General features: G+C 46.0%; 1 protein-coding gene across 1 annotated transcript in view; it reads right to left on the bottom strand.

Moving 5' to 3' along the window:
- Positions 1–26575, bottom strand: part of pcgf5b (polycomb group ring finger 5b) — a 222088-nt gene that overhangs the window by 45384 nt on the left and 150129 nt on the right. The window contains exons 4-8 of the mRNA XM_078412900.1: positions 18467–18522; positions 14464–14523; positions 9632–9777; positions 5536–5634; positions 5283–5381 (exon numbers count right to left, since the gene is read on the bottom strand). Of these exons, the coding sequence (XP_078269026.1) occupies positions 5283–5381; positions 5536–5634; positions 9632–9777; positions 14464–14523; positions 18467–18522 (460 nt within the window). The remainder of the gene's footprint in view (positions 1–5282; positions 5382–5535; positions 5635–9631; positions 9778–14463; positions 14524–18466; positions 18523–26575) is intronic.

Here is a 26575-nt window from a genome sequence, read left to right as displayed (position 1 = left end):
TCTGTGTGGAAAATTATTGATAATATTATTAGTGATAATAGATCATAATAAGAGGAATATCTGTCATGGACCAAACACATTGACACCACAGCCAAGAAGGCACCCCACGCTTCTATTCCCTAAGGAAATGAAGGAAATTTGGGATATTTCTAGTGGATGGGAGCAGGGGCATGTCACAGTGGCGCAGTGGTGGAGTTACTGCCTTACAGCGGCGGAGACTCGGGTTCGATCCTGACTACGGGTGCTGTCTGTACAGAGTTTGTACGTTCTCCCTGTGACTTTGTAGGCTTCTCCTGGTGCTCCGGATTCCTCGCACACTCCAAGTTTGTGGGTTAATTGGCTTTGGTACAGTTGTAAATTGTCCCTGGTGTGTCGGTTAGTGCTAGTGTACGGGGCGATCGCTGGTCGGCGAGGACAGTGGGCCGAAGGGCCTCTTTCTGTGCGGTATCCCTGTCTCTAAAGTCTGAAAGCCTAAAGTCCAGTGATTCCTACTAATAGATGCATAATAGATAGCATATTGTTGGGTCGCATCACAGCTTGGTTTGGGAACAGCTCTGCCCAAGATGCAAGAAATTGCAGAGAGATGAAGATGTTGCCCAGTTGATCACATAGACTAGACATCCCATCATTGACTCTGTCTACAACACACTGCCTCAGAAAAGCAGCCAACATAATCAAAGACTTGTTGCACCCGCTCATTCCTCTTTATCCCTGGTACCATCCAGCAAAAGGTATAGAAGCTTGAAAGTACCGCACATGGAACTCAGGAACATCTTATACCCCTCCAGTATCAGGCTTCTGAACTATCCCCACGGATTCCAACGCAAACCATGGAAAATATTTTTCCATCCTTGACTGTTATTATGACAATATTATAGTTTATCATAATATTACAAGGAATGAATGTGGGATTCCAGAATGACTTTACTCCTGCCAATATCACTGGCACTTCAAACTGAGATTAATACCACTTTTAAATCAGTTGAACCGATGAAGTGTTCATCTCTCTTCAATATAACACATCGAACAATACAGGTCGACACAAAATGCTGGAGTAACTCAGCGGGTCAGGCAGCATCTCGGGAGAGAAGGAATGGGTGACGTTTCGGGTCGAGACCCTTCTTCAGCCTGAACGTCACCCATTCCTTCTCTCCAGAAATGCTGCCTGTCCCGCTGAGTTACTCCAGCATTTTGTGTCTACCTTCGATTTTACCAGCATCTGCAGTTTTTTTCCTTCACAAAGAACAATACAGCACAGGAACAGGCCTTTCAACTACAATGTCTATGCCGGAGATGATTCTTATCTGCCTGCACATAATCCATATCCTTACATTCCCATATCTGTGTGCCTATCTATAAGTATTTTAAATGCCACTATTGCATTTGTCTCCACCACCACCCCCGGCAGTGAGCTCCAGGCACCCACTGCTCTCTGGGTAAAAAATACTTGCCCTGGACATCTTCACTGGAGTTTAGAAGGATGTGAGGGGATCTTATAGAGACGAATAAAATTATAAAAGGACTGGACAAGCTTGTTGCAGAAAAATATTCCCAATATTGGGGGAGTCCAGAACCAGGGGCCACAGACTAAGAATAAAGGGGAGGCCATTTAAAACTGAGGTGAGAAGAAACTTTTTCACCCAGAGAGTTGTGAATTTGTGGAATTCTCTGCCACAGAAGGCAGTGGAGGCCAATTCACTGGATGAATTTAAAAGAGAGTTAGATAGAGCTCTAGGGGCTAGTGGAATCAAGGGATATGGGGAGAAGGCAGGCACAGGTTACTGATTGTGGATGATCAGCCATGATCACAATGAATGGCGGTGCTGGCACCTATTGTCTATGTTCTATGTTTCTTTTAACTTTACACATTGCACCTTAAAGCATACCCTTTTGCATTTGATACTTCCACCCTGGGAGAAAGGTTCTTACTGTCTACCCTATCACGGCCTCTTCTAAGTTGATATACTTCTATCAGAACTCCCCTCAACATTCAGCGTTCAAAGAAAAGCAATTGAAGTCTGTCCAACCTCTCCCTGGAGATAATACCCCCAATCTATCATTCTAGTGAACCCGTAGGGAAAAAACTGCAGATGCTGCTTTAAATCGAAGGTAGACACAAAATGCTGGAGTAACTCAGGCAGCATCTCCGGAGAGAAGGAATGGGTGACGTTTCGGGTCTCGAGTTACTTATTTCTGAGTTACTCCAGCATTTTGTGTCCACATTCTAGTAAACCTCCTCTTTACTCTCTCCAAAGCCTCCACATACTTCCTTCAATAAAAAAAAAAGATTTACTAAACAAATTTTCTGTGAACAAAATCATCCTCTTTTATTTATTTTTACCAATTTAAATATTATACATCATTTTAAAAAAAGTAACATACCTTATTCTTCCTTCTGCTGGCCTAAAAACAACTTTTCAAATAAGACGTTTGTGTATTCTGCACCAGGTCTGACAAAGCAGGGTTCTAAGAGCAGATTTCTCCAGTGTAAATGCTGGGGTAACTCACTGGGTCCGAGTCGACCAGCGATCCCCGCACATTAACACTATCCTACACCCACTAGAGACAATTTTTACATTTACCAAGCCAATTAACCTACAACCTGTTCGTCTTTGGAGTGTGGGAGGAAACAGAAGATCTCGGAGAAAACCCACGCCGGTCACGGGGAGAACGTACAAACTCCGTACAGACAGCGCCCATAGTCAGGATGGAACCCGGGTCTCCGGCGCTGTATTCGCTGTAAGGCAGCAACTCTACCGCTGCGCCACCGTGACCGCCTATGGTAAATTACTGGCAGAAGTCAACCAGCTTGTCTGTAACATTCTCATCAGCACAGAAGTCCTGAAGTGTACTAGTGCTTAGACTAGAAATAGTGCACAAGGCGTGAATTGTAACTTACATTTCCTATCATTACAGTCATGCAAATGTTTTATCAGTAGTCATAATTTACACATCCGCTACCATTTTCTAATCGGTACTCAGTTCTGGCCAGTGCCAACTTGCTGCCATCTCTGGCTGGCCCTTACTGGAAGAGCCAGCAAACTGCAGGAAACTGCACGAGATAATCTGCACGGGCCGGAATAGATTAGGATAGGTTCAAAAAATCAAGGGGGAAAACTGCAGACGCTGCTTTAAATCGACTGAGTCTGAAGAAGGGTCTCGACCCGAAACGTCACCCATTCCTTCTCTCCTGAGATGCTGCCTGACCCGCTGAGTTACTCCAGCATTTTGTGTCTACCTTCTAAAAAAATGACAATGTATATTTTCTCTTGAAAATATGTTTGCTAAATTTTAGTTAGCAAGAAAAAATTATTGCAAGCCCATCTTTCAGCATGGCAATATAAAAAGCTATGCATTTATTTGAATAATGCCACCGAGTAAATGAGAGGAGTATTGACAGAGACTGACAGATACACTGATTGCTTTTGACATCAGATTCACTTCCAATCTACTTCGCTGAAACAGAAAACACCACCAAGCCGCACAATAATTGGAAGTTTTCTCAATTTTATTGGGCCTGAGTGTATCAGAGACAATGAGTGTAGAACAAATATACATTCAACATATTTTCCTTTTTGTTAACACAACACAGTCCTAGTCCTGGGCCAGTGATAAAATCTATTGAGGAATACTGGTCTGATCACACTAGAATAGGGTTGTAATGCTTGGTCTTACACACATGCTACATCATTACCTTTCACCCCATCAGCCGTCGCATACAACATATAATCCTCCGACATTTTCACCACCTCCAGCGGGATCCCAGCTCGAGTCACATCTTCCCATCTCCACCCCTTTCCGCCTTCCACAGAGACCGTTCCCTCCCCAACTCCCTGGTTAACTCGTCCCTTTTGCACCCAAACCACCTCCTCCCCAGGACCCTTCCCCATGCAACACCTGTCCTATACCTCCTCCCTCGACTGTCCAAGGAGCCGAGGTAGAGGTTCACTCGCACCTTCTCAACCTCATCTCCACTGTTCCAGGTATGGACCAATATATCGGTGAGACCAAGCGCAGGCTCGACGATTGTTTCACTGCACATCTTCGCTCAATCCACCTAAACCTACCTGATCTCCCGGTTGCTAAACACTTTAACTCTTCCTCCGATTCCCATACTGACCTCTCTGTCCTGGGCCTCCTCCATTGTCAGAGTGAGGCCCAGCGCAAATTGTGTGCTTCATTGTCACCTTCTCCCAGCTAACAATGATCTAGTCTACATTTTCCTTGAGCTTCATCCCCTTTGACATCTCGCTCTCACACCTTACGGAGCGGCACGATGGCACAGCGGTAGAGTTGCTGCCTCACTGCGCCAGAGACCAGGGTTCCATCCTGACCATGGGTGCTGCCTGTGTGGAGTTTGTATGTTCTCAACGTGACTTGCGTGGGTTTTCTCCGGGTGCTCCGGTTTCCTCCCACACCCCAAAGACGTGCACGTTTGTAGGTTAATTCGTTTTGGCAAAGATTGTAAATTGTTCCTAGTATGTGTAGGATAGTGTTAGTGTGCAGGGATCGCTGGTCAGCGCGGACTCGGTGGGCCGAAGGGTCTGTTTCCACACTTATCTCTAAACTAATTTAAACCTACCCTTCCTTATCTCTGGTATCACAAAATTCTGGAGTAACTCAGCGGGTCAGGCAGCATCTCTGGAGAGAAGGAATGGGTGACGTTTCGGGTCGATATTCACCCTTCTTCAGACTGATGCCCTTCTTCAGACTGATCCACACCAGTCTGCAGAAGGGTCTCGACCCAAAACATCACCCATTCCTTCTCCAGAGATGCTGCCTGTGTGGAGTTTGTACTACCTGTGTGGAGTAAGTGTGCTGTTACTCCAGCATTTAGTGTACATCTTCCATTTCATAAAATAACACTTTTTTTAAGAAGCCAAACATGCTGTAGCCAGTGTAGGAAAAAAAACTGCAGATGCTGGTTAAAATCGAAGGTAGACAAAATGCTGGAGTAACTCAGCGGGTCAGGCAACATCTCGGGAGAGAAGGGATGGGTGACGTTTCGAGTCGACCTGAAACGTCTCCCATTCCTTCTCTCCCGAGATGCTGCCTGACCCGCTGAGTTACTCCAGCATTGTGTGTCTACCTTCAATGTTACAGCCAGTGTTAGGGTATATTTGTGAGTATCAATGAATGGCAAATGGTTTGCATTGCCATTCATTCGGCTTTCCCCCTCTCAGCTGCACACAAATGTGCACACACAAACACTCACACAAACACATACACAAAGCAAAGGCATACATAGTCAGTACTTAAGTGATTATATTTTGCAATCTCACCTCACAAGTGCTGGGAAGTTTTAATTTCAAACTGAGAAATTTCTTTATCGTTCCCACTGTGACTCTCGTTGAGCAGTGGATGAATTTCTTCATTAAGCCCTGTTGACATCAGACAAACACTTACAATAAATGGCTAAGACCCGGTAAGTTATAACCTGTATTCCAGACTCAGGTTTGTTACATGTACTAAATTAAAAATCACAGTATTCCATCACACGGTTACAACAAATATTCAAGCTGATTGTCTACTCACAAGAAGAAGAGTTTGCTTCGATCGACACGAGAGACTGCAGGTGCTGGAATCGTGAGTGAAAAACAAACTGTTGGAGGAACTCAGCAAGTCAGGCAGCATCTGTGGAAGGAAATGAACAGATGATGTTTCGAGTCTGAAGAAGAGTCCCGACCCGATATGTCATCTGTCCATTTCTTCCACAGATGCTGCCAGACCCACTGAGTTCCTCCAGCAGTTTGTTTTTTTTGTTTTAGTTGTGTCAGGCCTCACTCAGTTCACCTTGTGCAATTATCCATTTGGTGATATTGTTAATTCATTATATCTTGTTAATCTAATTTAGTTTAGAGATACAGCGCGGAAACAGGCCCTTTCGGCCCACCGGGTCCGCGCCGACCAACGATCCCCGCACATTAACATTATCCTACACCCACTAGGGACAATTTTTACATTTACCAAGCCAATTAACCTACAAACCCGTACGTCTTTGGAGTGTGGGAGGAAACCAAAGATCTCGGAGAAAACCCACGCAGGTCACGGGGAGAACGTACAAACTCCGTACAGACAGCACCCATAGTCGGGATGGAACACGGGTCTCTGGCGCTGCATTCACTGTAAGGCAGCAACTCTGCCTTACAGTGAATGCAGAGCCAGAGACCCGCCCAGTAATTTAGTCAACAGTAATTTAGCACGGGTGGGCCAGCAGTATTGTGGCAGCTGATGAGAGTGTATTAGTTCACCGACAATATCTTGAAGTTCTGATCACTGATAGAAGGATGAAGTGCATGAACAAGATGGTGAAATCTACCCTTTCTCCACTGACTCCTTTTGTGATATCAGAACCATAAGAAGAGTTTGATAGCAAGATGTGGACATCAATGAAAACATTCAAAATACGGATTGATTAAACTCCATGCACAAAAAGCATTCTCTTAAACTTATGTTTTGGTCTTTAAGAACTGACTAAACTGATGTAAACTTACAGAAGTGGTCATTAAGTAGGGGTGGGGAAACTGAAAAGATCTCCCTTTTGACACAAGGAACGGCAGATGCTGGTTTCGAAAAAAGGTGGAGGTGGGGAAGTGGGGGGGTGGGGGGGGCTTACCTAAAATCGGAGAATTCAATGTTCATTGCCTTGGGTTGTGAGCTCCCCATCCTCCAGTTTGTATGTGGCCTCACTCTGGCAATGGCAGACTCAATGGAGTATGGGAATGGGAAGGGGAGATAAGATGGTTAGCAAGCGGGAGGTGCAGCAGGCCTTGGCAGAGCGAGCAAGTGTTTGGTGAAACAGTTGTCGAGTGTACCCTTGGTCCCAATAATGTAAAGGAAGCCACGTTGGAAGCACCAAAGGCAGCAGATGAGGTGAGAGGAGGTGCACGTGAACCTCCGTCGCACCTGAAAGAACTGTCGGGGTCCCTGGATGCTTGTGGGGTGAAGGTATAGGAACAGGTGGAGTTGCATCTCCCACGCTTTCTGGGAAAAGTACCTGGGGAACAGATGGTTTGTATGGCAAGGGATGAGTGAACTGTAGAAGGAGAGAAACATAGAAACATAGACAATAGGTGCAGGAGGAGGCCATTCAGCCCTTCGAGCCAGCACCGCCATTCACCGTGATCATGCCTGATCATCCAAAATCAGTGCCCTGTTCCTGCTTTCTCCCCATACCCCTTGATTCTGTTAGTCCTAAGAGCTAAATCTAACTCTCTCTTGAAAACATCCAGTGAATTGGCCTCCACTGCCTTCAGTGGCAGAGAATTCCACAGATTCACAACTCTCTGGGAGAAAGGGTTTTTCCTCATCTCAGTCCTAAATGGCTTACCCCTTATTTTTAAACTGTCACCCCTGGTTCTGGACTCCCCCAACATTGGGAACATTTTTCCTGCATCTAGCCTATCCAATCCATTAAGAATTTTATGTTTCTATAAGATCCCCTCTCATCCTTCTAAATTCCAGTGAGTACAAGCCCAGTCAATCAATTCTGTCATCATGTCAGTCCCACCATCCCGGGAATTAACCTGGTGAACCCACGCTGCACTGCCACAATAGCAAGAATGTCCTTCCTCAAATTAGGAGACTAAAACTGCACACAATACTCCAGGTGTGGTCTCACCAGGCCCCTGGCTGCACACAATACTCCAGGTGTGGTCTCACCAGGCCCCTGGCTGCACACAATACTCCAGGTGTGGTCTCACCAGTGTCCTGTACAACTGCACACAATACTCCAGGTGTGGTCTCACCAGGGCCCTGTACAACTGCACACAATACTCCAGGTGTGGTCTCACCAGGGCCCTATACAACTGCACACAATACTCCAGGTGTGGTCTCACCAGGGCCTTATACAACTGCATACAATACTCCAGGTGTGGTCTCACCAGGGCCCTGTACAACTGCGCACAATACTCCAGGTGTGGTCTCACCAGGGCCTTATACAACTGCACACAATACTCCAGGTGTGGTCTCACCAGGGCCCTATACAACTGCGCACAATACTCCAGGTGTGGTCTCACCAGGGCCCTGCCTGCACACAATACTCCAGGTGTGGTCTCACCAAGGCCCTGTACAACTGCGCACAATACTCCAGGTGTGGTCTCACCAGGGCCCTGTCTGCACACAATACTCCAGGTGTGGTCTCACCAGGGCCTTATACAACTGCACACAGTACTCCAGGTGTGGTCTCACCAGGGCCCTATACAACTGCGCACAATACTCCAGGTGTGGTCTCACCAGGGCCCTGTCTGCACACAGTACTCCAGGTGTGGTCTCACCAGGGCCCTGTACAACTGCGCACAATACTCCAGGTGTGGTCTCACCAGTGCCCTGTCTGCACACAATACTCCAGGTGTGGTCTCACCAGGGCCCTGTCTGCACACAATACTCCAGGTGTGGTCTCACCAGGGCCCTGTACAACTGTAGCAACTCTACCGCTGCACCACCATGTGCACTGTGGAAGCAAGAGGGTTAAGGTACTAAATGATGATGCATTGTGGGTTAATGTTAATATGCGGGAACTTTGTATATTAAGGATGAGAATAACTCAGAAATCAGAAGTGCAAAGGGACGGGAGTGCTGGTGCAGGATTCCCAAAAAGGTTCATCTGTAAGTCAAATCGGTAGTAAGGAAGGCAAATGCAAAGGTAGCATTCATTTCAAGAGGAAAGGGGTGAGGATGGAAAGGGGGGAGGATGTTTGGATCGCGTTGAAGGTGGCGGAGATGTCAAATGTGTTGGACAATGCGGAAGCTGGCGGCTTGTAAGGTGAGGACCAGTGGAGCTCTACCCTTGTTCCGCCGGGGGGGGGGGGGGGGGGGGGCAACGAGAGCAGAACCATGAGACACAGAGGAGATGCAGGTGAGGGATTCATCTCTGACGTGAGCGGGGATACTATTTTTACCACAGTAAGAGGACATCGCAGACATCCAAGGGTGGAAAGCACCATCTTGGGTGCAGATGCGGCAGAGAAGGAGAGATTGAGAGTAGGGGACGGTGTCTTTCCAAGAGTCAGGGTGAGACAAGTGGTCCAGATAACTGTGAGAATTATGGGAATCGATAGTCTGTCTGTCCCCTGTGATCTAGACACAGAGAGATTAGGAAGGGAGAAAGGTCAGAGATATCAAGAATAGACATGAGTTGATCGCTGTGCTTACCTACCTACAGGGTTTTAGAAAGGTGCAGAAAGATTGTAGAAGATTAAAACACTTCTGGTTTACTGGAACTGGAGGAAAATATCAATCATAAATAGTTTTGTCTGGTCAACCTCTTAATTCTCAACACTCTTTGATTTTGTGACTGATCCCAGCCCTTTCTGCGAAAAATGTCTAAACATATCTCCAAAAAGAATGGAATAACACTTCAGGATATACAATGTGTAGGAAAAAGAATCTGCAGGTGCTGGTTTAAATCAAAGGTAAACACAAAATGCTAGAGTAGCTCAGAGGGTAGCAGCATCTCGGGAGAGAAGGAATGGGTGACGTTTCAGGTCACCCTTCTGAAGAAGGATCTCGAGTCGAAACGTCACCCAGTCCTTCTCTCGCGAGATGCTGCCTGACCCGCTGAGCTACTCCAGCATTTTGTGTCCACCTCAAGATATACAATATTCAGTTTAAGTTGAAGATGAGTTCGTACCTTTACTGTATTGTCTCCCGATTGGCCATTGTTGCGAAGGCAGTCTAGACAAATGGCTATCTGTGGATCACTCCTGTGATAATCCTGATCGTCTTGGTCCTCTTCTTCTTCTACTTTTGGCTTCTTTGCTTTGGGCCCTTCATTATCTTTTCAGAAACACAGGCAATTATTTTGTGTGATACACGTTGCAAACACTGTAGTGCCAGTTCGCAGCCACAAGTGATCTTCTCAGGGCTTAATATGTTGTCTACCAAATTGTATTTCCTCATTTTAGTTCAAAGACACAGCGCGGAAACAGGCTTTTTCGGCACACCGGGTCCACGCCGACCAGCGATCCCCGCACATTAACACTATCCTATATCCACTAGGGACAATATTTACATTGCAGGTCACAGGGACTAAAGGGTGCTCCGTACAGACAGCACCCGTACTCGGGATGGAACCCGGATGTCCGGCGCTGCATTTGCTGTAAGGCAATAACTCTACCGCTGCCATTATCTCATGTAATAATATTGCAGCTTTTGGTAGATGCTTGTACCACATTTCTAGAAATTTGAAAATTACATAAGTCCTCCCCGAAGCTTTTTAATGTATGATCAAGAATCATGGTGATCAAACATAGTTAAATGGAAACAAGATGACCAGCTGAAAATTAGATTGACTATGGAAAATGACATTACATTGACTGGTGAATTTATGAAGGCCTTCATAACGAGAGGATTTGAGTATAGGAGTAAAGAGGTCCTTCTGCAGTTGTAAAGGGACTTGGTGAGACCACATCTGGAGTATTGTGTGCAGTTTTGGTCTCCTAACTTGAGGAAGGACGTCCTTACTATTGAAGCAGCGCTGCGTAGGTTCACGAGGTTAATCCCCAGGATGGCGGGACTGACATATGAGGAAAGATTGGAAAGACTGAGCTTGTATTCACTGGAATTTAGAAAGATGAGAGGGGATCTTACAGAAACATATAAAATTATAAAAGGACTAGACAATAGACAATAGGTGCAGGAGTAGGCCATTCAGCCCTTCGAGCCAGCACCGCCATTCAATGCGATCATGGCTGATCACTCTCAATCAGTACCCCGTTCCTGCCTTCTCCCCATACCCCTCACTCCGCTATCCTTAAGAGCTCTATCCAGCTCTCTCTTGAAAGCATCCAACGAACTGGCCTCCACTGCCTTCTGAGGCAGAGAATTCCACACCTTCACCACCCTCTGACTGAAAAAGTTCTTCCTCATCTCCGTTCTAAATGGCCTACCCCTTATTCTTAAACTGTGGCCCCTTGTTCTGGACTCCCCCAACATTGGGAACATGTTATCTGCCTCTAATGTGTCCAATCCCCTAATTATCTTATATGTTTCAATAAGATCCCCCCTCATCCTTCTAAATTCCAGTGTATACAAGCCCAATCGCTCCAGCCTTTCAACATACGACAGCCCCGCCATTCCGGGAATTAACCTAGTGAACCTACGCTGCACGCCCTCCATAGCAAGAATATCCTTCCTCAAATTTGGAGACCAAAACTGCACACAGTACTCCAGGTGCGGTCTCACCAGGGCCCGGTACAACTGTAGAAGGACCTCTTTGCTCCTATACTCAACTCCTCTTGTTACGAAGGCCAACATTCCATTGGCTTTCTTCAAGGCCTGCTGTACCTGCATGCTTCCTTTCATTGACTGATGCACTAGGACACCCAAATCTCGTTGAACTCCCCCTCATGCATTCAGGTTTTCTGTCCAATTGGTCAAGGTTTTCTTTCCCTCATTGTTCCAGACTAATCAATTATTTTCACCTTTGTGAAATCCTTCTTTAATGATCTTCAACATGAATGCATTGGAATTTTTAACGGGATGATCATATATAAAACATTTTTTAGTAACAAACAAAAATTTGGCGATTTGACAAACACACATAAAGTAAACAGAAACATTCATTCAGGGGTACTCTCCGGGGATTGGAGTGGATGTATGTTGCTGAGGTTGCTGTCCTTTACAACTGAATAGACAATAGACAATAGACAATGGACAATAGGTGCAGGAGGAGGCCAGTCGGCCATTCGGCCCTTCGCTCCGGCACCGCCATTCACTGGGATCATGGCTGATCATCCACAATCAGCACCCCGTTCCTGCCCTCTCCCCGTATCCCTTGACTCCGCTATCTTAATATACTATACTTAATCTGGCAACATTTAGCAGGACACGGGTTAGCTACAAGATAAACACATTTTCTTATCACTGACAACCAAAGCTTGAAGAACGTATAATTTGGCTGAATATTAATAAAAAAATATCATATTTAAATGCTCTTCCTCTTTTTTTTATCTTTGTCTTATTCTTAACCAACTTATTTTATCCACCATGAACCAATTATAACATTTCCATGTACCAAGGTGAATTGGGTTCAAATTAATATTTTCTACTAATACCACAGAAAGTTCTGGCATTTCACTATGGATTCCTGAATATTAGCAAAGAAAGTAAACATGCAGGTACAGCAGGTAGTGACGAAAGCTAATGGCATGTTGGCCTTCATAACGAGAGGATTTGAGTGCAGTTGTACAGGGCCCTGGTGAGACCACATCTGGAGTATCGTGTACAGTTTTGGTCTCCTAATTTGAGGAAAGACATCCTTGCTAGTGAGGGAGTGCAGTATAGGTTCACGAGATTAATCCCCAGGATGGCGGGACTGTCATATGAGAAAAGATTGGAAAGACTGAGCTTGTATTCACTGGAGTTTAGAAGGATGAGAAGGGATCTCAGAGAAACGTATACAATTATAAAAGGACTGGACAAGCTGGATGCAGGAAAAATGTTCCCAATGTTGGGGGAGTCCAGAACCAGGGGCCACAGTCTAAGAATAAAGGGGAGGCCATTTAAAACTGAGGTGAGAAAAAACTTTTTCACCCAGAGAGTTGTGAATTTATGGAATTCTCTGCAACAGAAGGCAGTGGAGGCCAATTCACTGGATGAATTTAAAAGAGAGTTAGATAGAGTTCTAGGGGCGAGTGGAATCAAGGGATATGGGTAAAAGGCAGGCACGGGTTACTGATTGTGGATGATCAGCCATGATCACAATGAATGGCGGTGCTGGCTCGAAGGGCTAAATGGCCTCCTCCTGCACCTATTTTCTTTGTTTCTATTTTCTATGTAAAGTCCTACCTGTAAACAAATTGCGGGGTTTAATGAATAAACATATTACTGAAACCAGACTGCTGTTGCCTTTGCTTTCAGACTGCTGTTTGATTACTTCACCAACGATCAGGTAATAATTAAGTGAATCAAGGATCAAGCTTTGACAAAAGGTGCCCTCTTAAAAGAGGAAAAGAATGAATGGGAGGAATGAAGCAGGTTAACTGCTCTACCATCTAAACTTAGCAACAGAAATAGAACTGTTGGATGTTGATGTGTTGGATGGAACTGCAGATGCTGGCTTCAACCGAAGATACACAACAGGCTGGAGTAACTCAGTGGGTCAGGCAGCATATCTGGAGAAAAGGAATTATTTTTTTCGAGGATGTTGCTAAGACTAGAGGATGTGAGCTACAGGGAGAGGTTGAGTAGGCTGGGTCTCTATCCCATGGAGCGTAGGAGGATGAGGGGAGAACTTATAGAGGTGTACAAAACCATGAGAGGAATAGATTGGGTAGATGCACAGAGTCTTTTACCCAGAGTAGGGGAATTGAGGACCAGAGGACATAGGTTCAAGGTGAAGGGGAAAAGATTTAATAGGAATCTGAGGGGTAACTTTTTCACACAGAGGGTGGTGGGTGTATGGAACATGTTGCCAGAGGAGGTAGTTGAGGCTGGGACTATCCCATCATTTAAGAAACGGTTGGACAGGTACATGGACAGGTACATTGGAGGGTTATGGACCAAGCGCAGGCAAGTGGGACTAGGGTAGCTGGGACATTGTTGGCCAGTGTGGGTGAGTTGGGCCGAAGGGCCTGTTTCCACACTGTATCACTCTATGACTCTAGGTGACGTTTCACCCACTGTATCACTGTCTATATCTCTCGTTTCCCTTTCCCCTGACTCTCAGCCTGAAGTGGGGTTTCACCTGTTCCTTTTCTCCAGAGATGCTTTGTGACCTGCTGGGTTACTCCAGCTTTTTGTATCTATCTGTTGGATGTTGCTGTCTTGACCAAGAAATACTGGATGACATGTGAGCCTAAAATGGCAAATAATCCAAAGTAAATGAAGGTAGGAAAAAAACCCTGCAGATGCTGGTATAAATCGAAGGTACACACAAAATGCTGGAGTAACTCAGTGGGTCAGACAGCATCTCGGGAGAGAAGGAATGGTTGACGTTTCGGGTCAAGACCCTTCTTCAGACTGATGTCAGGGGAGGGGGCGGGATTAAGATAGAATGTAGTCGGAGAATGTAAGATTAGTGGGAGAACTGGGAAGGAGAAGGGGCTAGGGAGGGAAAGCAGGGACTATCTGAAGTTAGAGAAGTCAATGTTCATACCGCTGGGGTGTAAACTACCCAAGCTAAATGTGAGGTGCTGTTCCTCCAATTTGCGCTGGGCCTCACTCTGACAATGGGAGGCCCAGGACAGAAAGGTCAGATTGGGAATTTAAAGTAAATGAAGGGTCAGGGTGAGTGGCAACCTACTGCCAAAATACATTGTAGTAAGTACCGCAGACTTAGGTTTTCCTCAGACTGCTCTGCCATCTAAACAGCAACAGAAATACAACTGTTGGATGTTGGCTGGGTCTCTATTCCATGGAGCGTACCAACAGAGCGTCTTCTGTACCAACCCAAGGTCTCCAAAACCACTAGATCTTTAGGTCAATTCATTACACTGAAGCAAAGATTCGAGTTTAATTTACCTTCTCCATTCTCTTGCCGTTTATTTTTTTTCCAGAACTCTTCTTCCTGTCGTTTTTCCACTGGCCAAAAGAACATATAAATCCTCTAAGATTATTTAAATATTTTCCCATTTGCATTGAAAGCAATTATAAATGCCATGGGAGATGCACTCCCTGTCACCACATACCGTGGATCTAACATCAAATGGATGACAGATAATGGCAGATTTAAACATTACTTGGGAAAAGACATCAAAGAGTTTTCTTTCGCTGTGAATGAGGTTGTTTACATCTTAGAACAAACAAACCCCTTTCTACTCAATCCAAATGTGTCGGCATTATCAAAATAAAAATAAAACATACAGATGCCACCTGTTATAATGTTGTTCTGAGCACTTCATAAGCACTGAGATTGTTGTAGAAATGTCCTACATTAAATATTTTGTTCATTTAACTATGGAATGTGCACGCTCAATCATTTGATACACAAGATCACGCAGACACTGTTTTATATACCAAAACTCAGAGGGATTGTTCTATTGAGTTATTATTTAGTTTAATTTAGTTTAGATATGCAGCGCGGAAACAGACCCTTAGGCCCACTGAGTCCACATCGGCCACCGATCCCAATACACCAGCACTATCCTACATAGTAGGCACAGTTTACAATTGTTAGCGAAGCCAATTAACCTACAAACTTGCACGTCTTTGGAATGTGGGAGGAAACCGGAGCACCCGGAGAAAACCCACTTGGTACATTGGGAGAATGTACAAACTCTATACAGACAGCACCCGTAGTCAGGATCAAACATGGGTCTCTGAAGCTGTAAGGCAGCAACTCTACTGCTGCACCACTGTGCCACATGAGTAAGGTCAGCTGACAAGCACTCAGATCTCCCTCATTCCTAGCTGCCATTGCAAGTTTCACAGGCATACTCTACCTATTGAGTGTGCATCATCTATTTATTCCACTTGCTCAACTGGTATTCTTAAGTCTGCACCCATACATAGAAACATAGAAAATAGGTGCAGGAGGAGGCCATTTGGCCCTTTGAGCCAGCACCGCCATTCATCGTGATCATGGTTGATCATCCACAATCAATAACCTGTGCCTGCTTTCTCCCCATATCCCTTGATTCCGCTAGCTCCTAGAGCTCTATCTAACTCTCAATTGGATTTACAGATGGATAATCTCCACAGATATGATAAGGTTACAATTTTAAATTTTACTTGTTGAAATACTGCTCCTAGAAAATCCAATTACTCTTACAAAACTATCAATGTTTATAATTTAGAATGGAATTGCTTTCTCTTCACCTGTTCAGATATCATTTATTCCAATCCAAATTTCTATTTTCAGTACATGAATGATATTTCCATAATGACTATAATACACAATGACCTAGTTCTCTTTTTAATACATACTTTTAAAAAGACCATTTAACTAGACAGTGAATCTGTGGAGTTTATTACCACAGAAGACTGCGGAGGCCAAGTCAGTGGATATTTTTAAGGCAGAGATAGATAGATTCTTGATTAGGACGGGTGTCAGGGGAGAAGGCAGGAGAATGGGGTTAAGAAAGACAGATCTGCCATGATTAAATGGCCGAGTAAACTTGATGGGCTGAATGGCCTAATTCCTCTCCTATTACTTATGAACTAATGAACAATTTCAATCAATATCTACTGAACATGATATTTGTAGAAATTATACTTAATTGTTCACTTATTTAAGGGCCCGAGAGTCGGCAGGTAGTTGCACTTTGAATGCACTTTTGATCCAGTGAGATTTGTACTGGGTTAAACGAGCTGCATGAACGAGTGAACTCCCTCTGTCAGGTCCCCTGCACTCTGACATTCCTACTCAGCTGTTGGAACTGGAGCTAGTTCTTCCTTTCCATACCAACTCCTAAACGGCCATAAATAACATCAGTGATGTTGAATAAGGATTCAACACCATTAATAATGTTTTTGGTTCACCATTTATTAGAATACACTAATTCAGAAGTAGGACTCAAACTGATTTTTTAAAGTGTGATAAAGATCTGGATCAGCTTTCCATTTTATTTGGTCACCAATTTATATTACTTTTCATTAATAAAAACTGGAACACATCCCCCTTAGTATCATAGATCCAAGTAAAATAAATCTATCAAATACTTTTTATCACAGAAGTTCCACCACAGTATCAGTATATTGGAGGGAATCTCATGGTATTAGAAGGAAGATACTAACATGGATAGCAGGTAGACACAGAATGCTGGAGTAACTCAGCTGGTCAGGCAACATCTCTGGAGAGAAGGAATGGGTGACGTTTCGGGTCGAGACCCTGCTTCAGACTGATGTCAGGGAAGGGGGCGGGACAAAGATAGGATGTAGTAGGAGACAGGAAGACTATTGGGAGAACTGGGAAGGGGAGGGGAGAGAACTGGGAAGGGGGGGAGATGGACAGAGGAACTATCTGAAGTTAGAGAAGTCAATGTTCATGCTGCTGGGGTGTAAACTGCCCAAGCGAAATATGAGATTCCAATTTGCACTGGGCCTCACTATGACAATGGAGGAGGCCCAGGACAGAAAGGTCAGATTGGGAATGGGAGGGGGAGTTGAAGTGCTGAGCCACCGGGAGATCAGGTTGGTTAAGGCGGACTGAGCGGAGGTGTTGAGCGAAACGATCGCCGAGCCTGCGCTTGGTCTTGCCGATGTAGAGAAGTTGACATCTGGAATAGCGGATGCAGTAGATGAGGTTGGAGGAAGTGCAGGTGAACCTCTGCCTCACCTGGAAAGACTGTTTGGGTCTTTGGATGGAGTCGAGGAGGGAGGTAAAGGGACAGATGTTGCATCTCCTGCGGTTGCAGGGGAAAGTGCAGGGGATGGGGTGGTTTGGGTAGGAAGGGACGAGTGGATCGGGGAGATACGGAGGGAACGGTCTCTGCGGAACGCAGAGAGGGGAGGGGATGGGAAGATATGGCCAGTGGTGGGGTCCCGTTGTAGGTGACGGAAATGTTGGCGGATGATTTGTTGGATCCGCTGGCTGGTGGGGTGGAAGGTGAGAACGAGGGGGATTCTATCCTTATTACAAATGGGGGGAGGGGGAGCAAGAGCGTAGCTGCGGGATATAGAAGAGACCCTAGTGAGAGCCTCATCTGTAATTGAAGAGGGGAAGCCCCGTTTCCTAAAGAATGAGGACATCTCTGATGCCTTAGTGTGAAACACCTCATCCCGGGCACAGATGCGGTGTAGACGGAGGAATTGGGAGTAGGGGATAGACTTTTTACAGGAAACAGGGTGGGAAGAAGTGTAGTCCAGATAGCTGTGGGAGTCAGTAGGTTTGTAGAAGATGTCAGTCACTAGTCTGTCTCATGATGGTGAGATCCAGAAACGGTAGGGAGATGTCGGAGATGGTCCAAGTATATTAAAGAGCAGGATGGAAATTAGTGGTGAAATTTATGAAGTCAGTGAGTTCTGCATGGGTACAAGAGGTAGCACCAATGCAGTTGTCAATGTAGCGGAGGTAGAGTTTGGGGATGGGGCCAGTGTACGTCTGGTACAGGTTGGCTGGATGGCACAAGGCAAAGTGTGGCAATAAAGGGGGAATAAAGGGGGCTTTATCTGGGTGACTGCCAGTGACTAGCGGAGTTCCGCAGGGCTCGGTGCTGGGGCCGTTACTCTTCACGTTGAATATCAATGATTTGGACGAGGGGATTGAAGGCTTTGTGGCCAAGTTTGTGGATGATATGAAGATAGGTGGAGGGGCAGGGGGTGTAGAGAAAGCAGGGACTCTGCAGAAGGACTTGGACAGCTTGAGAGAGTGGGAAAATAAATGGCAGATGGAATACAGTGTAGCAAATGTGGAGTCATGCATTTTGGTAGTGGGAATAAAGGCGTAGTCTATTTTCTAAATGGGGAGAGGATTCAATTTTCAATAATAGTTCTAATTTCCAAGTTATCTAAAGAGTACCACTAATGACTGATAAGGTGTAAATGAAGTATTAATAGAAATAATTTAATGAAGGTGTTCACTTACTTTCTTTAAGACCAGGCACCACCTTAAATATAATTTCTTCCAAAGTATTGTCCAACCTGTAAGAGATTCAGATAGGGTTACGGTTAGTTCAAAAACAATCCTAAAACAAATCATTCTCTCATTTCCAAAATGAAGATTTAATCTTCATGCATTTTAATTCTGCTAAAAGCAATATACCTTGGATTCCCTCTCCTGACCTGCACACAATCGGCACCAGGACACACAATTCTATTCCCCCATATTATCAGAAGGTCATAAGGGATAGGAGTAGAAATAGGCCATTTGGCCCATCATGTCTACTCCGCCATTCAATCATGGCTGATCTGTCTCTCCCTCCTAACCCCATTCTCCTGCCTTTTCCCCATAACCCCTGATACCCGCACTAATCTAATATACTAATCTGTTCCTTTCCTCATTGGACATGAGGAACTTCACCTGGAAGCATGTTAGTTTTCAGGCAAAGAACAAGCAAGGGCTTTTCCATGCACAGGATGGACTTCACTCCCACAGACTGTTCCTTTTAGCTTTCCTTTCTGCCAAAACCCATGTTCACCTACTTCAGAAAGAAAGGTTCTCCATATCTCTCTAAATGACTGTTTGCCATTACCTAGCCCACTTCATATGTTGATGTACCATGATGCTGGTGTTGCATAAACAGTATAAACGTATAAAATTATAAAAGGACTGGACAAGCTAGATGCAGGAAAAATGTTCTCAATGCTGGGGGAGCCCAGAACCAGGGGCCACAGTCCAAGAATAAAGGGGAGGCCATTTAAAACTGAGGTGAGAAGAAACTTTTTCACCCAGAGAGTTGTGAATTTGTGGAATTCTCTGCCACAGAGGGCAGTGGAAGCCAATTCACTGGATGAATTTAAAAGAGAGTTAGATACTCTAGGGGCTAGCGGAATTAGGGGATATGGGGTGAAGGCAGGCACGGGTTACTGGTTGTGGATAATCAGCCATGATCACAATGAATGGCGGTGCTGGCTCGAAGGGCCGAAGGGCCAAATGGCCTCCTCCTGCACCTGTTTCTATGTTTCTATTAGTACCATCCATTATTACATGAAGCATATCGATTTGCCTCATATAAAATCTTAATGAAGCCCCATTTAAAATGTTGTGTTTCAGTTCTGGCCCTCTCACATGACAGACTGAATTGAGGTTTTGCAATAGAACCCCAGGTATGATTTATTGCTTGAAAATAACCTTGCTACACAAAATACCAAATGGACATAGACATAATGGTCCAAGTGTCCTCATCCTGGGCTGAATGTTTCTATGGTTCTCTGATACTGATTCACAACACTACAGACAATCTTGTACCCAGGAAACACTGGTCTATCAAATAATGAACGACTGGGAGAACCCTAGACCCTACATAGAATTGGTCTCCTGGACTAACCTAATTGAATGTAGACTCGAGAGATAGTTAGACTTTGGTTTGCATAAGTCCTGTCAATGAGCGCAGGATTAGCTGCTGTAATGGACAATGTTGATGGAGTGAACTATTATGGCGAAGAATTACATCATGTGTATGTGTTGGAGAAACATGTGCAGGCATGTGTTGGAGAAACATGTATCTAAACTAGTACAAAGGCAGACTGACTCCTTCCTGCCTTGCTGATTGTTGGTAGTGGAAAAGTCTTGGTGAATCTCATGCAAAATACCCACTAGACTGATGTCAGGGGAGGGGGCGGGACAAAGATAGGATGTAGTCGGAGACGGGAAGACTAGTGGGAGAACTGGGAAGGGGGAGGGGATAGAGAGGGAAAGCAGGGACTATCCAAAGTTAGAGAAGTTCATACCGCTGGGGTGTAAACTACCCAAGCGGAATATGAAGTGCTGTTCCTCCACTTTTCACTGGGCCTCACTCTTATGGTGCGGACCCGGTGGGCCAAAGGGCCTGTTTCTGCGCTGTATCTCTACACTAAACTAAACTAAAAAGACTAAACAACAAGGATAGTAATTGCGAACTTGGTGTAGGATGATCTCGTTCCCAATCTCGTTGTACCCCTGTACAATGACAATAAAGATATATCGTATTGTGTAGGATGACAATAAAGGTCCTTCTCTCAAGCATTATTGAGATTACGCCTGGCTCTAATCCTTTGGGGTGTGAATGTTGATACAAATCCATTCAAACAAAAGACATTTATTGATATGTGGGTAGCACAAAAGTGAATGATACCCAGCAAACAAAATATGTATGAAATATGTACGAGGGTCCATGACAAGTAAGCTTATTAGCTGCTCAATATTTCAGCCAATACATTCCATCATTTACCAACCACCACCTTTGTCCCAGCACATATTGAGAGTTTCACTGCAATTTGCACAAGACCAGGATTTACAGGCCAATTATTCAGCTTTGAGAGAGGGATACGCATATCCGTAAATATGATGGGAGGAATGTCTAGATATACATCCACAACTCCCCATGATCCATGTTTAAGGTGATTATTAGGGAGCTGTGTTCCTGCTTGAACTTGTTTGTGCACAGCTCTATGCCAGGTAAATCCGTCTTCTCATGGATACAAAAGACGATATTTTGAATGGCTTAAACTATGAACGAAAGGCTGGAGAGGACTCCTGCATTGTAGGACTGCACTTCCTAAACAAGTAACGTGAGCACAGTTAGTTCTGGGTGGTGTGTTTGTGAGCTGACCTTCTGCGCTTTGAGCAGGTGCGGCCAGAGTGGAATAATAGATGTTACCATTGGAAGCAAGTCAGGTACACCAAGGTACGAATATTGACACAAAAAGCTGGAGTAACTCAGCAGGACAGGCAGCATCTCTGGAGAGAAGGACTGGGTGACGTTTTGGGTCGAGACCCTTCTTCAGACTATAGATGCCTTTAGATAGATAAAATATATATATTATATAGAATATAAATGCCTGCAAGTCTTTCAGTTTTGTGGCATTTATAGGTACCTCATCTTCTCCATTCCAAGTCATCAGGATGATCTAAATGCAGCTTCTTGTTCTTTACACCACCATAAAAGAATAAGTAGACAGTTTTGTGTAGGAAGGAACTGCAGATACTGGTTTACACCAAAGATAGACACAAAATGCTGGAATAACTCAGGCAGCATCTCTGGAGACAAGGAATGGGTGAAGGGTCTGAAGAAGAGTCTTGATCCAAAAAGTTACCCATTCCTTCTAAGTAGACTGCTTTGTCTTGGTTTCTACGTACATACACTCTGGTGGATACTGGTGCTATAACTGTATTGTAACAGTTCTGCTAAAGCCACAGTTAGTTCTGGAGTACATAGGGTTGCCAACTTTCTCACTCCCAAATAAGGGACAAAAGGTGACGACACCGCCCCCCGCCCCACGTGACCTCACCCAGCCAGCGGCCACGTGCTCCACCAATGGCGGCCACATGGGCCGGGAGGCGGGTTGCTACGCAACCTCCATTAGGCGAACACACTTGGCCTTGCTCCCCGAACACACTCCGTTAGCCTACACTGTCCTGGCCTACAGCGGCCCACGAGCCTATAGTGTCCAGGCCTACCGTATCCGGGCCGACAGAGCCCCCGAGGCCTACAGTGTCCGGGCCTACAGCTTCCGGGCCGACAGAGCCCCCTGGGCCTAATACGGTAAAGGGGGGTCCCATGCGGGACAAACCAATTTAGCCCAAAATACGGGATGTCCCGGCTAATACGGAACAGTTGGCAACCCTCGGAGTACACGACCCCACCGACGAGCAACAGACCTTAATCATCAACACCATCACGGATCTCACCATTTCCGGCGCTCTACCCCCCAATGCCTCCAAACTTATCGTTCCCCAGCCCCGCACGGCCCGATTTTACCTTCTACCTAAAATCCATAAACAGAACTGTCCCGGCAGACCCATTGTCTCTGCCTGCTCATGTCCCACCGAACTTATTTCCACCTACCTCGACTCCATCCTATCCCCCCTGGTTAAATCCCTCCCCACCTACGTCCAAGACACCTCACACGCTCTCCATCTCCTCGATAACTTCTGGTTTCCAGGACCCCACTCCCTCATCTTTACCATGGATGTCCAGTCACTCTACACTTCCATCCCCCACAAGGATGGTCTCGAAGCCCTCCGTTTCTTCCTCGACCGTGGAACCAGCCAATCCCCAACTACCAACACTCTCCTCCGCCTAGCAGAGCTGGTTCTTACCCTCCACAACTTCTCCTTTGACTCCTCCCACTTCCCCCAAACCAGAGGCGTAGCTATGGGCACTCGCATGGGCCCTAGCTACGCCTGCCTCTTTGTCGGGTACGTCGAACAATCCCTGTTCCAGACGTACACTGGCCCCATCCCCGAACTCTACCTCCGCTACATCGACGACTGCATTGGTGCTACCTCTTGTACCCATGCAGAACTCACTGACTTCATACACTTCACTTCCAATTTCCATCCTGCCCTTAAATATACTTGGACTATCTCCGACATCTCCCTCCCGTTTCTGGACCTCACCATCTCCATCACAGGAGACAGACTAGTGACGGACATTTACTATAAACCCACTGACTCGCACAGCTATCTGGACTACACTTCTTCCCACCCGGTCTCCTGCAAAAAGTCCATCCCCTACTCCCAATTCCTCCGTCTACGCCGCATCTGCGCCCGGGATGAGGTGTTTCACACTAGGGCTTCAGAGATGTCCTTATTCTTCAGGAAACGGGGCTTCCCCTACTCCATTATAGATGAGGCTCTCACTAGGGTCTCTTCTACATCCCGCAGCTCCGCTCTTGCTCCCCCTCCCCCCATTCGTAACAAGGACAGAATCCCCCTCGTTCTCACCTTCCACCCCACCAGCCAGCGTATCCAACAAATCATCCGCCAACATTTCTGTCACCTACAACGGGACCCCAATACTGGCCACATCTTCCCATCCCCTCCCCTCTCTGCGTTCCACAGAGACCGTTCCCTCCGTAACTCCCTGGTCCACTCGTCCCTTCCTACCCAAACCACCCCATCCCCGGGCACTTTCCCCTGTAACTGCAGGAGATGCAACACCTTTCCCTTTACCTCCCCACTCAACTCCATCCAAGGACCCAAACAGTCTTTCCAGGTGAGGCAGAAGTTCACCTGCACCTCCTCCAACCTCATCTATTGCATCCCCTGCTCTAGATGTCAACTTCTTTACATCGGCGAAACCAAACGCAGGCTCGGCGATCGTTTCGCTCAACACCTTCACTCAGTCCGCCTTAACCAACCTGATCTCCTGGTGGCTGAGCACTTTAACTCCCCCTCCCACTCCCAGTCTGACCTTTCTGTCATGGTCCTCCTCCAGTGCCATAGTGAGGCCCACCGGAAATTGGAGGTACAGCACCTCATATTTCGCTTGGGCAGCTTGCAGCCCAGCGGTATGAACATCGACTTCTCCAACTTTAGATAGTCCCTCTGTCCCTCCCTTCCCCTCCTCCTTCCCAGTTCTCCCTCTATCTTCCTGTCTCCACCCATATCCTTCCTTTGTCCCGCCCCCCTGACATCAGTCTGAAGAAGGGTCTCGACCCGAAACGTCACCCATTCCTTCTCTCCTTAGATGCTACCTGACCTGCTGAGTTACTCCAGCATTTTGTGATACCTTTGATTTGTACCAGCATCTGCAGTTATTTCCCTACACAACCCGAGGAGTACAGGTCTTTTGTACTAAGGCCTGCATGATGCCTTGTCCCATGGACTCCACATTAAATCATGCTCTCATGGAACATGTAACATGTAGCATTACATGGAACAAAATGGAATCACTGAAGACTGATTTCTGTGATGGTGGGATCTCAGGAGACAACTGTGAAATATCACCTATTCAGCACTTCTGGCTGAACACGGTTACAAAGCTTGTCTGCTTTTCTTTAGCATTCACATGCTGGATCTCAGCAGTGCTAATTCTTATATTAATACAAAATCCATTCAGCAGAACACAAATTTCGTTATTTTTTATTTTGAAAGAAACGTTGGGCAGCACAGTGGCGCAGCGGTAGAGTTGCTGCCTTACAGCGAATGCAGCGCCAAAGACCCGGGTTCCATCCTGACTACGGGCGCCATCTGTACGGAGTTTGTACGTTCTCCCCGTGACCTGCGTGGGTTTTCACCGAGATCTTCAGTTTCCTCCCACACTCCAAAGACGTACAGTTATGTCGGTTAATTGGCTTGGTAAATGTAAAAATTGTCCCTAGTGGGTGTAGGATAGTGTTAATGTGCGGGGATCGCTGGTCGGTGCGGACCCAGTGGGCTAAAGGGCCTGTTTCCGTGCTGTATCTCTAAACTAAATGGTTAAATGGTACTTTATCGTCACATGTTCCCAGACACAATGAAATTCTTAGTTTTGCAAACAATTCAGTCAAATCTGACCCCACATAAGCACGGTCATAAACAAGTACAAACATGCAACAATTGATGTGTAAATATAGTAGACTTCACTGAGGCAGTCTACAAAGAATCACCATCTTATGCCCTTCAAGTTTCAAGTAACCCCCAAGTAAAATATCCAGAGGTTAAACATTACATGTGAAATTTCGAAGTAATTAAATAAGAAAATGTATTCTGCCTGCAGTAATGAAACTGTAAATCTCAAATACATACTTCTTCAGTTCAGAGAGTGACGCGATGTCAACTTAATATTCCTGGCATTGCACTTTGCATGATAGAAAATGTATAACAGCTTCTGTCTGAATCAATAGATAAACACAAAGCAGGTGGGACTTTAATACAGCCATACAGTGTAGCAAGCCTCGTCTGTTATATTGCAGTGTTGCAATTGTTAAAGTTTGACTCACACCTGCAAACATCCAGTGCAATTTTCAGATTCAGAACAAATCATTTTTTAAATGCAGAATGCAAAACAGTAACTTCTTGACAGTTTCCACAGAAATATTAAAAACTGGCCATTGCCCACAGCTAGGTGCTGCCAGCCCCTCAACTACTCTTGTTTAGGGCAAGAGCAAGCTGGGTTATTGTACAGCACTTTTCAGACAACCCACTAGAACTGCTTTGTCCGGGTGTCAGGAGTTATGGGGAGAAGGCAGGAGAATGGGGTTGAGAGGGAAAGATAGATCAGCCATGATAGAATGGTAGAGTAGACTTGATGGGCCGAGTGGCTCCTAGAACTTATGAACTTGTGACCCTCCAAATTCAGACACGCTGCTTGACTGCTGTAAAGAAACAAATTAACTGATTCTGCCCAAGCCTGTTATGAGGGTTGCCAACTTTCTCACTCCCAAATAAGGGACAAGGTGACGTCACTGCCCCCGCGCCAGCCAGCGGCCATGTGCTCCCGCTCCACCAATGGTGGCTGCCCGGGCCTGGAGGCGGGTTGCTACGCGACCTCCGTTAGGCGGCGCCCAGGCCTCCGTGCCTACAGTGTCTGGGCCTACAGTGCCCCCGACCTAATATGGGACAAGGGCGATCCCGTACGGGACAAACCAATATCCGTGTGCCTCTCTAAAAGCATCTTACATGCCAGTATTATATTTACCTCCACCACCACTCATGGCAGCACATGGCAGGCATAAACCTCTCAATGTAAAAAACTTACTCCACACATAGGGTTGTCAACTGTCCCGTATTAGCCGGATCATCCCGTATATTGGGCTAAATTGGTTTGTCGCCCGTGTCCCGTATTAGGCCCAGACGCTGTAGGCCCGGACAGTGTAGGCCCATACAGCTTAGGCCCGGACAGTGTAAACCCGGACAGTGTAAGCTCGGACGGTGTAGGCCCGGAGGCCCAGGCACCGCCTAACAGAGGTTGCGTAGCAACCCGCCTCCCAGCCCGGGCGGCAGTCATTGGTGGGGCGGGAGCACGTGGCCGCTGGCTGGGTAAGGTCATGTGGGGCACGGGCGGTGATGTCACCATTTGACAACCCTATCCACACATCTCCGTTAAACCTTGCCCCTCTACGCTCTAGGGCGGCCCAGTGGCTCAGCTGGTAGAGCTGCTGCCTCACAGAGCCAGAGTCCCGAGTCCATCCTGACCTGAGCTGCTCTCTGTATGGAGTTTGCACGTTCTCATTGCAGCCCCGTGGGTTTCCTCTGGGTGCTCTGGTTTCCTCCCACATCCCAAAGACGTGCAGATTTGTAGCTTAATTGGCTTCTGTAAATGGTGAGTGTGTAAGGAGTGGATGCGAA

This window comes from Rhinoraja longicauda, chromosome 16 (genome assembly GCF_053455715.1).
Source record: "Rhinoraja longicauda isolate Sanriku21f chromosome 16, sRhiLon1.1, whole genome shotgun sequence".
Classification (NCBI taxonomy): Eukaryota; Metazoa; Chordata; class Chondrichthyes; order Rajiformes; family Arhynchobatidae; genus Rhinoraja; species Rhinoraja longicauda.
Note: the sequence above shows the minus strand (reverse complement) of the source record. Positions and strands in the feature narration are given on the sequence as shown.